Source organism: Babylonia areolata, chromosome 2 (assembly GCF_041734735.1).
Source record: "Babylonia areolata isolate BAREFJ2019XMU chromosome 2, ASM4173473v1, whole genome shotgun sequence".
Taxonomy (NCBI): domain Eukaryota; kingdom Metazoa; phylum Mollusca; class Gastropoda; order Neogastropoda; family Buccinidae; genus Babylonia; species Babylonia areolata.
Window position 1 is genome coordinate 7,129,761 of NC_134877.1, and position 14,583 is coordinate 7,144,343.

At 44.0% G+C, this 14,583-nt stretch overlaps 1 protein-coding gene across 1 annotated transcript in view; it reads right to left on the reverse strand.

The window, feature by feature from the left end:
* Positions 1-3,890: 3,890 nt before the first annotated feature.
* LOC143297153 (uncharacterized) overlaps positions 3,891-14,583 on the reverse strand; it is a 44,037-nt gene continuing 33,344 nt past the window's right edge. The window contains exons 15-18 of the mRNA XM_076609340.1: positions 13,842-13,928; positions 10,993-11,070; positions 9,147-9,366; positions 3,891-5,308 (exon numbers count right to left, since the gene is read on the reverse strand). Coding sequence (XP_076465455.1) covers positions 5,138-5,308; positions 9,147-9,366; positions 10,993-11,070; positions 13,842-13,928 — 556 coding nt within the window. The 3' untranslated portion in view covers positions 3,891-5,137. The remainder of the gene's footprint in view (positions 5,309-9,146; positions 9,367-10,992; positions 11,071-13,841; positions 13,929-14,583) is intronic.

The window sequence follows — 14,583 nt, forward strand, 5'->3', positions numbered from 1 at the left end:
ATGAAGGGAGCTACTGCTGTCAGATTCTGTTCGCTAAATATCATGAGTGGTCAAATGCACTCGGCACAAAATATTCCATGAAAGACACATCATGAGACAATAACAATAAAAAAAAAAGAAAAAAACAACAACACCCCCCCCCCCCCCAAAAAAAAAAACACAATAAAAGTGCAAGAACATAATACAGACAAATATTATTGCCACTCTGCATCAACACAAGTTATGGAAGCCAAGTTGTGATATGTTCAGTAAAAGTCCGGCTGTACAAAAGACACATGTCAATCACATTGACAGCAGTCCACTCACACACACAGTGACACACTGCCCTTACCCCCACTCTGCATTCAACTTCACAGCACATTCCTGCATATACCCACTGCAGTACAACACAACATGAACAATCAAAACTGTATCATGACACTGAAATGCTGGTCTTTCTTTGCTCATCACTTGAACCAAACGAAGCCTAATTGGGACACAAAAATCTGCATTTCAATCCATGTCCATCTTCTTCTAAAACATCTTATTAATTGTCATACATATAAAAGTGTGTGTGTTGTGTGTATGTTGTGTTGTGTTGTGTTGTGTTGTGTGTGTGTGTGTGTGTGTGTGTGTGTGTGTGTGTGTGTGTGGTGTGGTGTGATGTATTGTGGTGTGTGTGTGTGTGTGTGTGTGTGTGTGTTTGGTGTGTGGTGTGGTGTGTGTGTGGTGTGGTGTGGTGTGGTGTGTGTGTGTGTGGTGTGGTGTGGTGTGGTGTGGTGTGTGTGTGGTGTGGTGTGGTGTGGTGTGGTGTGTGTGTGTGTGTGTGGTGTGGTGTGGTGTGGTGTGTGTGTGTGTGTGTGGTGGTGTGGTGTGGTGTGGTGTGGTGTGTGTGTGTGTGTGTGGTGTGGTGTGGTGTGGTGTGGTGTGGTGTGGTGTGTGTGTGTGTGGTGTGGTGTGGTGTGGTGTGTGTGTGTGTGTGTGTATGTGTGTGCTGATACAGCCTTCTTCCCTCCCATCAATTCCTTTCCTTACACCTCTTGTGAAAAAAACTGAATCATAAAGCTTCTATGACCAGAAATGTGGATAAAGTTCTCTTTCAAGACAAACACTGTTGATATATTCATTACTGTTACACTTTTCTATGACATGAGTAACATCAAAATGTCAGCTGTTGTTACACAAATAATAAAAGAAAAAAAAACATAAAAAATATTTGAATGGAATGACTTAGTTCAAATAGCTTCAGTTCACAGTGTATCCTCACAAACAGCCAGACAATCAGGCGCATCTTAAGTGACCAATGTCTGTGCTCTGATTTGGAATCAGCGCAAACATGTCTCATAAACAATGTTCGAGGACAATAGAACATTTCTACTGTCAGTACTCACAACAATGTCCTTTTGGAGTAATCAAAACATCAAACACAACTACTTGCCATCAATCAGGTAAAAAACAAAAAAAAGCAATCAACACTATAATTGTCACTGAACAAACACATTCAGCAACCAATCAGCCTGCTGATTCCTTGACAAGACCAATAAAACAAAGGCACAGACTGCCACAAACACAGGACACTCCATTCCCCAGTTCACAGCCAAATACACAAGGACCAATGGGGAACAGTCAGTCTTTTCTTCCATGATAAAGTCTGGCAGGGAAATTGTCCACAACAGCCTTCATGCTGACAGTACACTGACAACCGACTCAGAACTATCAAGTCAACATTTACAAGTCAACATTTATATGTCCACTAACACTCACACACTGTGTGTCACTAAAAAAAAAAAAAAAAAAAAAAAAAAAAAAGAAAAAAGAGCAACATTTCAGCTTAAACTGATACAAAATATATCATTTTATTGTTTGATATGTTCAGTTCCTTTGCGCATCGCATTTCACACAACTTGTGCTGTTTGTTTTCTGTGGGTTGAGCAGGAGACCCATTCTTCTGCTACTTTGTTTTCCACTGTCAAACTTTCTTCCCATCTGAAACAGTACAAATACACCCCAATCCCCACGACAGGGGATACTCCATGTTGAATGATGTGCAGTGAACAATGAGGGAAAGAGATCGGCACTGCTGGGACATAAAGGGTTAAAAGCAGAACACCATCAGGACTAGCTGTGGGGTCATGACTTATTTGTAAACCAATACTGCGTTGAGACATTCACTCTTCTAGCAGTACATACTGATAGTATGCCACTGCTGAACTGAGAGGCCTCACCAAATGACTGGGTCCCAATGTACAGTTTCTTCACAAATTACCATTCACATACCAAAAACATTGTTCTCAATGGTGGGATTTCTCTGCTGACTGTAAATACATCATAAAAAGGCTGGCAAATAATGCATAATGGATATTTCTAGTTCCCACACACATATATGTACGTCATGTAATGCAATGCAATGCAACTGAGAGTGTGTGTGTGTGTGTGTGTGTGTGTGTGTGTGTGTATGTCTGTCTGTCTGTATGCAAACACAAACTTTGAACCACAGACTCTGCCACATTTTCTCAACACTCATTCACATTTCTCCTCGCAATTTTTTTTTTTTTAAACCAAACATGACAGGAAATTCCAATGACTGATGATAGAATGGCAATACAGGGTAAAGGAATGTGAACATAATACAAATTGGTGTATGACAAAGGAAGCATTGCTTTTATGCTGACATATACCACCAGTCATTACCAAAACCACTTAATTCCACAGCCATTTCCGTCAAAAGGCAACAAACTACCATATCTTTCTCGCAAGGTGCTTCTGATTATAAGGAGCATCCTCCTAATTTCAAACAATTTACATAAGGTGCAGAATATTATGAGGCACACATCAAAATGATAAACAAGAAGTCAAAGCATTGAATAGGTTTATCGCTGTTTGTACTTTTGGCCCATGTCGATGTAAAACTCTGATGTTGGATATCACTGGAGTTCTCTTTTCACACATGTCGTCATCTCTGCCTTCTTGTATCTGTCCTGCCCTCCCCTACCCCAAGTGAGCAGTTTGTGGGCTTTTTTCATTCCCATTCAAATGGGGGCTGAAATTTTTTTTTCACTGCCATGAATATCATACTTCTGGGTCTGAAGGTCAACCTTCATATGATTCTGATTCTCAACAGCATTTCAAAAGATTTTAAACACACACTAGGCACATTGTATTATAGTGTGCACAGGTCAAAGTTGAGGGAAAATGTTATATCACCTTGTAGTCAGAAAAAAAACAACAAAAAAACAAACAAACAAAAAAAACCCAGTACATGGTGGGAGTCTCCACAATCAGCAAGGAGAGGAGGGGAGGGGGAAGGGGGGGGGGGAGAAGGGTGGGCGGGTATGGGCCACAGCTCACTGGAAGACAACTGACATAGGAGCCTCTGTTCATGTCACCCAAAATTCTTGCAATGTCACATGAAAACAAAGCACAAGAAATCCATGACCTCTATCAAATGTACTGTGTCTACAGCTTTCTGAGGGGTTCACTTTGAAATATTGTCGGTTTTTTCTTCTTAATTCAGAGGGATAAGTCAAAAACTGTACTGAAAACAGTCCTGCTTAAGGGAACAACTCAGTGGTAAGTACCAATGTTTCTCCCTGTTTGTTGATGTCTGTCAGTTCAGAATCAATGTGACATTTTGTTGATGTCTGTCAGCTGTTCAGAATCAATGTGACATTTTGTTGATGTCTGTCAGCTGTTCAGAATCAATGTGACATTTTGTTGATGTCTGTCAGCTATTCAGAATCAATGTGACATTTTGTTGATGTCTGTCAGTTCAGAATCAATGTGACATTTTGTTGATGTCTGTCAGCTGTTCAGAATCAATGTGACATTTTGTTGATGTCTGTCAGCTGTTCAGAATCAATGTGACATTTTGTTGATGTCTGTCAGCTGTTCAGAATCAATGTGACATTTTGTTGATGTCTGTCAGCTGTTCAGAATCAATGTGACATTTTGTTGATGTCTGTCAGCTGTTCAGAATCAATGTGACATTTTGTTGATGTCTGTCAGCTGTTCAGAATCAATGTGACATTTTGTTGATGTCTGTCAGCTGTTCAGAATCAATGTGACATTTTGTTGATGTCTGTCAGTTGTTCAGAATCAATGTGACATTTTCATGATACTGATAAAATATGATAAAACATGACCTCTGACCTCTCACAACAGGAGACAGGGCAGCCAATGACCAGGAAAGAGATGACTATAAAATATAAATCAACCAAAAAGACCAAGAACATTGTCATAAAAAAAGAAGAAAAATGGTATTAATAATTGCTTTTATGGAAAAGCTGTGGTCAAAATATATATATATAACTCTCACCCATCAGCTGGCTATGAACAGAAACAGATTTCTGCCTCCCTGTACCTTGCATCAGAACAAGGGAAGTGGGGATGGACCACTGCTGACTGTTCAGTTCCAATCCTCCTCTTGCACAGCCCCTGTCCACCTTTCACAGCCAGGTCATTATGTTCACAGCACAAAATAAACAACAACAGCAGATACACTCCTTCACAATACAACAATCACACTGTCAATAAATACAAGCAGCTTGCAGGACAATATACACTGTGGGGCAGCTGTTGTTCTCCCCTTCACTGTCCCCTCTGAAAAAGACAGGGACAGTGCCACTGGGACCGTCAGGGACCTGGCGTCAAGGGTTGCATGGGCAATCATCTTCACAGCGCTGTTTGCTGAGGGTTAAGAATTGTCCAAAGTTGTCCAAAGTGCATGGGATTCTGAACCCGAAGCAAACTTAGTACTGCGACGATGGCTCCAGCAACCCAGCCCTGGTCCTGCTCCCAGTCGGCATGAAAGACTTGGCGTAAAGCATCCCCGGAAAACTGGTTCACACACCCCATTCTACACCCATGCCGGTTTTCAGCAAGTAGTTTTGTGTGCTACAGAAATACAAACACATCATCCTCTGATCCACCAGTCACAACTGCAACAGATTAACAAGGGAATCAAAAATTTCTTGTATGAAGCTTTGTGGTTCACAAACTGCATGTCTTTCCATCCGCTTCCAAGGACATAAAATGTCATGTTCACAAAAATGAAACCCTATTGCAGATCAGTCTTCTTGTTTTTTTTTGTACTCCTTCCGAAACAGTCCACTGTCAATTCCACACATCACTCCAGTGAGACCTGAGCCTCAGCTGTGTTTCATAATTCCGTGGTCAGAGTCACTTTGCGTTCCTTCTTCTGGGGACCAGCGACTGGCCGTGAGGACCGGGGCTTGTGGGAAGGGTGGAGGGAGGTGGTGACAGTGGTCCTGGCGGAGGAGGTGGAGGATACCTTGCTGGTCACCTGCCGGTTGCCGGTAAATGATGTTTCCTGCAAAACACCTGCATACCTTACTGTCAGCTCTCCTGCCACAAGCAGCGCTAAGTCTGCATCTGTATACACACACACACACATACACACACTCCATCTGGAAAATTCAGCACAGCAGTTCTGTTCTTTGAGCAACATTTTGTTTCCTTGTCATTTCCTTATCCTATCAGTTTTTGTTAATTCTTTTCTTTTTTTTTTCCAGTAGCCCCATAGTCATCTGAACAGTGAGAACCATCGTCTCCAGTTCAATTTTCTGAAGCAGGCATAAAACAACAAGTGAAAGGCATGCATCACACCCTTTCTCTCTCACTACTGAAATAACATCAACCAGCAGAGCAGAAAATGAACTGAACCTGAAAAAGTCTGATCAATTCTTCTTCTTCTCGTTCGTATCTGATCAATTCAACTGACACTAATCCATCCGCCCTGTCTCAGCACCTTCTCCCTCTTCCCGTCTCTCATGCACATGCATGTGCACACACACACAGACGCACACACACACACACACACTTACACACACACTCACATTTCTACAACTATTGCCACTACTATTACATTGCCCAAATATACAAGCATGGACATGTCCACATACATTTATTTATTCATTATTTTCACTTCTACCTTCTCACCACACTCCTAATATTAGTAAGTTCAAGCATGCACATGCTAAGTTATATGCTCATCCATGCATATTTCCATAACATTGTGTGTGTTTTTGTGTATGCATATGCATGCATAAGCATGTGTGCATATGCATTCATTTGTGTACATGCTACCTGCCTGTGTACATGCTACCTGCCTGTGTACATGTTACCTGCCTGAATGTGTCAGTGTACACAAGCACTGCTCAGGCTGATTTCACACAAACATGAGGCAGAAAAATCTTACCGATATTCCCAATAAATTTACTGCTTATGTAATCATGCATGTGCACACACACACACACACACACACACACACACACACACACATGCATGCACACAAACACACATCATACTCTACACATCTGATATGATAATGGAAGCACACTTCCTTAGACAAAACAGCTTTGAAAGCAGCACACACACTGGAATCTCCTCCTCTGTACAGTTTTAAGAAACAAATGATCATCATTTACAGGGAACATTGACCAATAATAGATTTTTTTAGCTTATCAAGGAAATGCAGACCAGCAAAACAACAGATAAATGTAAATACATTACAGAGAGACAGAGAGAGAGACAAACAATGAGACAGAGAGAGAGAGAGAGAGGTGGGGGGGGGGGGTCATAGAAGCAGAGATGAGAACCTTTTTTAACTTTTTAAAAACAATTTGAATTTTTTAGGAGCACTCACACCCCAAGCCCACCCACAGCAGGTTGAGTGTAAACGTGCATGCCATTGACTGTGCTTCATGTTCATGATGTGAGACTTGTAGTGCGACTCACTAACCCATCATGTACTCAGTGCACCATGTATGTGTGTCTTGAAACTAACAAAGTGATTTCATTCAGTCAGCAGTAGGCTGACTTACCCCAGCTTGCCAAAAACTACCTGGTGGATTTCATCCAAAGGCTGATCCTTGCTTGCCCAAAATGAACTCATGGAAACAGTTTAGATGTTGGTGTAACAATGGAACAATCTGTACCAAAATAATGTAAACTGGGACAGTTGGCATCACTACAGAGCAAGAAGGAGAGTGCTATCTGCATCTTCAGACTTGTCAGACACTAGTTAATGGGAAACAACCCAAGATTGCACACACAATGCTCTGATGATGGACTGAATCCCTTAACATGTGTTCTCTTCACTTCACGACTAACAGACTGAAACATTACCTTCAAAGAAATGAAAATATAAAACTTCCCATTAAAATTGATGACTGTCAATCACCAAGCATCTGGCACCCATTTTCCAGGTGCTGTTGGTTCTCAGTGATCATCTCAGTTTAAAGACAATGCAAGAGGAACATCAAGGCAACATCAATGCAATCTACAGGGAAACAGTCTCTCCTGCATACACCAGAGGATTATGTATCAAAGATTTTGGTACATGAAGAGACTACAAGGTGTCAGCTGCATCCAGGGAAAAACAAACCAGATGGAAGAAAAATGGAAGGTGGGGGGCGGGGAGGGGAGTTAAGTGGCAGAGAGAAAGAAATATACATAATATAAACATACACATATATAATATACATTAAGACAAGTAAAGAAAACAAGGAGAAGAAATGCAATCCACATGTATCTAGCATGAAACAAGAGGAGAAACAGTGGACCAACACATGCTGTTAGTGCTGTGCAACCAGCTGGCCACCACACTGACCCGGCAGGAACTGGGGTGGGAACAAGGCAACCCATTTCTCTCTGCTCCTCTCCAGACCCTGTGAACAGTATGAAGAGCCCATCACCACTCTCCCCGTGTTAGTACAGAACCTGACAGGACTCAGGACACCAGGAGGCTGGGTTAGTCAAGGTACAGACAGCTACACAGCCAACACCACAGGTACAGATCAGGGCCACCAGCACCCCACACACTGAGGGCGGATACTGGTGTGGGCGGTGTAAAACAACTTACGATGACCACAGACGGGTTGTCTGCATGCTGCAGTTCTGCAGAAGGGTGGCCATCACCACAGCCATCACTGGCCATCCTCTTGTGACCGGCAGAGGGAGAGGAGTGAGGGGGCAACTTGGGAGGTGCGGCCATTTTGGGGGCCTGTGTGGAAGAGGCGGTTTCTGTTGTCTTCTTCGTGGCCCGTGATGGGATTGGAGGTGGGATCATCTCCTCTGATGGAACTGGTGATGCAGACCCTGGATCGGTAGTCACTGGTTTGGTGCTGGTTTTTGGACGTGGCGGTGGTGGTGGTGGGGGTGGAAAGGTAGAACCGATCTCTTCCTCCAGCTGTGTCCTGGCCACATCTCTGCTGTCCCCGTCTCTGTCTTCCGAGCCAAGGTGGACCTCCCCACCCAGAGTCAGTGTGCTGTTCAAAATGTTGCGAGGGGGGCGAGGTGGGGGTCCTGAATCCTGGAGTTCAGCCTTTTCCGGCAGTAAGCGAGAGGACGGTAGGGGCCCTCTTCTCTGTGAGTCATCACCTCCACTGTCACAGCCCTCATCCAACAACCGTTTGGCCAAGCGTGGCTTGGGCGCTGGCTTGTACTTGGACACTTCCCCGTCAGCATGGAAGAAAGGGTTTGTGCCTTTGGGTTTGGGCGATGTTGATGGAGAGGGAGAAAGGTCTGCTGCAGGAAAATCAATCAGTGTCTCCCCCTTGTGACAATCAGTGGAGGGAAAGGCGTGAGTGTGAGGAGATGCAGGGGGTGATCTGCTGGGGGTGGGTCTCTGGGCAGACAGGTCCCCTCCCAGTTTTCTGCTGGGGGAGAGGGGCCCAGAGGAGCCAGTGGGGGCATTAGTGGAGGGCAGGGAAAGGAAGGGGCCTGTGTCTTTAGCTGCGTCTAATGGCTGAAGAGGACAAAGAAACAATCAAGGTTTGGCATCAATGACTGGAGAACATAACTCCTTCCTTAAAACAAAGCCCACAAAAAGTCTGAAAACGTCCATTTGAAGTCATCCATTAAAACTCAAATACTACTTTTACACAGAAAATCATACAATCAACAAACCTGAAGTCAACACAAGAATAAACTGAAAATGAAAAACGAAATCCACAAGCTTCCAACAGTCAGACATGCAAGCGGACATTCGGATGTGCAATGCAAACAAACACAAAAAACAAACAAAAACAAACCCACACACATATGGATGTCACTGCCATCAAACCAAGTATTTCTTTCAGCAAAACCAGAGAGACAGGCCACAGCCATAGCCAGCCACCCCCTCACTGCCAGGTTCACAGACCTACCTGAGGAATACCCCTGGGCCCTGTCGGCGGCAGGAACACCTCGCTGGACTGGCTGAGCTTGCGTCTGTCTCGGTCCCCACCATCGCTGGTCTGACTGCTGCGCTTGTGTCGCCGCTCGGCGCCCTCACTGCCCCGGCTGGACTGCCTTCCCTTGTGTTCCATGCTGCTGGCGTTACTGCCATGGCTGCAGTTACTTGTGCGACGATCCAAAGAATCACAGCTAGATTAATGAGAAAAGAAAAAAAAGACCAACAACAATAACTAAAGGTAGCACAATTCCACCATTCTTTTGTGAAAGTGAAGTTTGTTTCATGAAGTGGAGGGATCAGTGCTACAACCAGCAATCTTTGGGTTAATAAGCATAATATATATATATATATATATATATATATATATATATATATATATATATCCTTTTCTTTATATATACATATGTATACATACACATATGTAAATCTATACCTATCTATCTGACATGAAAGAACGAGGCTAGGAGTGTACATGATTAACAAACCAATAAAGTGTGGTAACTCGAAATGTACAAGGCACACAACTTCAAGTCAATGCTGCTTTTCCTACCAATTCAGCTTGAACACGGGTATATAAAAGGTATATCTGAGTAAACCCAGTCACTTCCTCAAAGAAGGAAGCTCCTGGCTTGTCCTTATACTGATCATCTGATATGTGCATACAGCAGCAATGGCAGAAGAAATGTGCAAACAAAAACTAACTATATTGCATTACACACACACACACACATACACACACACAATGTGTGTGTGTGTGTGTGTGTGTGTGTGTGTGTGTGTATGTGTGTGTGTGTAGATAGATGGATATACATATGTGTGTGTGAATGTGCATACATACATAGACAGGCAGACATAAATATATTCATAAAAAATACTTCAATATTTACAAGGAGGAGGCACATTCACTAGTTATACCACTACTACACTGTAGTAGCCACATATATACAGACCACCGTTATAATTAACTTGCTGACCTGGAAATGTGTTTTGCATGACTGACCTGACAACTGGGAGGTCATCGGTTATGATATCATCTGAGGAATACCTCCCACCCATCCACACCCACACCACATCTAGACTGACACAGTGTCTTTTGTCTCTCACCACTCACTCTTACCCCCAGCCCCCAGACAGACCAGCACACACACACCCCACCCCCAGACAGACCAGCACCCCCCCCCCCCTCCCGGCACCCCCAGACAGACCAGCACACACACCCCCAGCCCCCAGACAGACCAGCACACACACCCCCAGCCCCCAGACAGACCAGCACCCCCCCCCCCCTCCCGGCCCCCCCAGACAGACCAGCACACACACCCCCAGCCCCCAGACAGACCAGCACACACACCCCCAGCCCCCAGACAGACCAGCACACACACCCCCAGCCCCCAGACAGACCAGCACACACACCCCAGACAGACCAGCACACACACACCCCCAGCCCCCAGACAGACCAGCACCCCACCCCCCACCCCCAGACAGACCAGCACACCCCCAGGCCCTAGACAGACCAGCACACACCAGACAGACCAGCACACCCCCCACACACACCCAGCCCCAGACAAACCAGCACCCCCAACCCACACACACACCCAGCCCCAGACAGACCAGCACATCCCCCCCACACACCCAGCCCCCCAGACAAACCAGCACCCCCCCAACCCCCACCCCACACCCAGCCCCAGACAGACCAGCACCCCCCCCACACACACACCCAGCCCCCTCCCACCCCCCAACCCCTCACCCCCCCCCCCCCCCAGACAGACCAGCACACCCCACCACCCTCCCCAACAGAGCACTGCACACAAGCTATGTACCCATTGTGGAAGCTGGTGGAGAGAGTGGTGGGTGAGCAGGCAGCAGGCACACGGAACTTTTCCTCTCCACAGGACAGCCTGACACAGCACAACACAGCCTCAGTCAACACAGCTGTCAGACAGCGGCACCCCTTAGTCACATCAAAGATTGCTTGCTTGCTTGCTTGCTTGACTAACTGTTTGGTTAGTTAGAATGCTGGTTGTTTGATGGGTTGGTGGGTGAGTTGGTTGGTTGAGCAATTTCAGTTTTCCTGTCTTTGAGTTTGAGTTTGTTTACGTGGTCTAAAATGGACAATAGTATCAGCATCTTATTAGAGACTTTAACTCACTCCAGACAATGGAACGCTATAGCGTTCCTGACATAAGGTAGCGTTCCAGACGATGGAATGCTATAGCGGTTTCGACAATTACAATTTTTTTCCACATTTTCCTCATGGGGTAGCATTAGAATCACAGCTACACCGGGCATTGCGAACGTATCAATGGTCAAACAGAAAGTTTCTTCATGAAATTCCATAACAACAAACTCCACAGCGAGTTCAGGACCCCACACGACAAGCTAATCTGCATACGTTTTGAAAATGGCGTCTCAGACGATACAAGTGGAAATTTTTGGAGCAAACTAGATCATGACAGCGGCTTTTACCACTGCTGAGGTGATTGAAATGCTTCAACCTCAAGGATTTGACATCGACGAGGATGATGAAGATGCTGAATAAAGTATCTGCAGTGAAGAAAGCTACCAGTAAGAAGGTACTGACAGTGACTCAGCTTCTGAGAGCACTGAAGAGGGAGATGGGTAGATGTTCACACGACGTGGGGAGAGGGATCAGTGGGTTAAGTATTGTGAATTTCATTCAGTTACTTTATGTTTTGTATTTTTTGTGAATTTTTTCCTAACCATAACGAATTGGTCATTTGTAGGGAAAAGCAAGGGAGAGAACTATTCGTCCGGAGTGAGTTAATTTTTATCTGGGTGTCAACACTTACTACACAGAAATGAGTTACAAATTCTCTACTTTTCCTTGCCTAATGCTTGATAAATTTACTGGCATGTCCATAATGAGTTCAATCATTTTACCCTCTTAACTCACTGCCTACTGTTGCTGTTGCTTGTTCTGTTGTTGTTTTTTTGTTTTGTTTTCATATTGTTTATGATTTATCAGCAGCATCAATTCTATAAACTGGGGTGACCTTACAAGATTCAGAGTTCTACACTTACATCTGACAGAGAACTTTTTGTCAGAAAAATTGTAGTAAAATATATATGTAAATGGACCAGCAAGGCAGAAAATAGGAAAGGTAGAGATGATAATTTTAAAATATAAAAAAACAAACCAAAACAAAAAAGAGAGCCAAAGAAAACAGCAGTTTCTAACACAGTTTCCAGAAGGTAGGGTAACTTGGCCCAATGCCACACCACACACCCACTAACTGCGAATATACTGCTGCATGACATATACATCACCATTCTGACTAAATGGTGTATCATTCCAAAACCGAGCTCATGCACATGGAAATGGAACTGCTGAGACCTAACTGACAAAATTTGATGCAGCTTGTGGTAAATCAAGATGAACAGCTGATCCACCCACCTGTGAAGAGGCAACATACACAACACGCTCCCCCAACCCCTGCTTAGTCAACAGGCACACATATCACACCAACCACTTGGCATCTCTGCATTAAGTGCCTTGGTCTCACATCAAAGTCTTTGTGCAGAAATCAAAATCAAATCCTATTGTTTTTAGCCTATTCCTAGTGCAAAAGGGGTTAATGCACGACTGAAAACCTGTTAGTTTTTAAAACCAGTCATAAAGTCTTGTTAGTTAAGTGTAAAAGAATCACATACAAACAAAAATATGACTTGGTGGGTTTTTTCAAGTCAAAAGCTCTAATTTAAACGATTTCACTACAGAAATGAAGGATTGTGCATGAAGATGCTGGTCTTTCTCACTGACTGACCAGCCTGGGTTAAAACACCAGCCACCATCTTCTGATCTGTCTTCTGTAACCATGGTGAACACACTGCTTGCACTTAATCTGCTGTTGTTTTGCCCCAATGTGTACATGTGTGTGTGTGTGTGTGTGTGTGTGTGTATGTGCGTGCGCGTGTGTGTGTGATACAGAGAAAGACAGAGGGAGAGTGGGGAGATAGGGGAAGGAAAAAGAGAGAGTTCCTGTTGTTTGTCATTCACTGTTACGTTTCTCCATCATTACCTGTTTCAGTTATGATATAAAGGAGTGTCAGAGTGTGTGGACGGATCCATATATGCAAAACCATGTCTTTGTTAAATAAAATAAACTAACATAACAGGCAGCAGATGCCTGACCGGGGAATAAACCAAATGTAATGATCAGGCCTTGAGGCCATGGTATTTTCCATGTTACTTACTGTCCCATTTTGTTTCCTTTCTCACTGCTTCCTTTCCTTTCATGAAATCATAGGCTGGAGCTTGGAAAAGGATTCATCGAAGGCTCAATTAATATGATTTACACAACAGCGGTCAGTGATGGGGAAAAAACATTTCAACAACCTGCAATTAGTATGTATATATGTACACATACACAACACAATCATGCAGTTAGTTGCAAACAGACCCCAATACCCACACCTGGGGTTGATCAGAAACACAAGACAAACCTGCAGTGAACTGTGAACTGTCACTCACAGATGTCACGACAGCTCAATGCAGCAAGCAGTACAAAGCTGATATGCAAGTTACTTTCTGATTATCCCCTGTCAGTGGTTAGTTTTCACACGGTGATTACACACACACTTAACGGCGGTGTTAGCTGCCCTTTTGGGGAGGACTGAAGCAAGGACAGTGCTATGGACGTGAATCTACCTGCCGTCTTCCTCATCTGACTCCTCGCTTTCATCCATAGTGGAGTCTGGTCTGGCTAGGTGAGGCCCCTCCTCCTCACTAACGTTGCTGGAATAGTGCACCATGTCTGCTGAATCATTTCACCTGCCCCTTCAACCACCCTGAATGTACCCTCTCCTCCTATCATCAAAACAATCATTTCACCCTCTCCTATCATCAAAACAATCATTTCACCTGCTTCTCCAATCATCAAAACCATCAATCCACCTACCTCTCCAATCATCACAACACCCATTAATTTTCACCTACCTCACCAGTCACCACAGCAATCATAAAATTCATTTCACCTGCCTCACCAATCATAAAAACAATCATTTCACCTACCTCACCAATCATAACATTCATTTCACCTACCTCACCAATCATAACATTCATTTCACCTACCTCACCAATCATCAAACCAAACATTTCACCCATGTCACCAATCATCAAAACAATCATACCACCTACTCATCCAAACATCACAACCACGAAGAGAACGCAACACAACAACTCAACGCACTGTACTCTTTCACATTTTATCCACACATTGAGATATCTCAGGAGCAGCTGATTTCAGCAACAACAACAACAAATGCCCATTAGCATATTACTTTCACAATCGCATTTGTCCCAAACAGTGATATAACCATGTGACAAGCATTTCACTGGCAAACACTTTTGTGAAAAGGATAGTGATAGGAAGCCATCATGTTTGGTTACA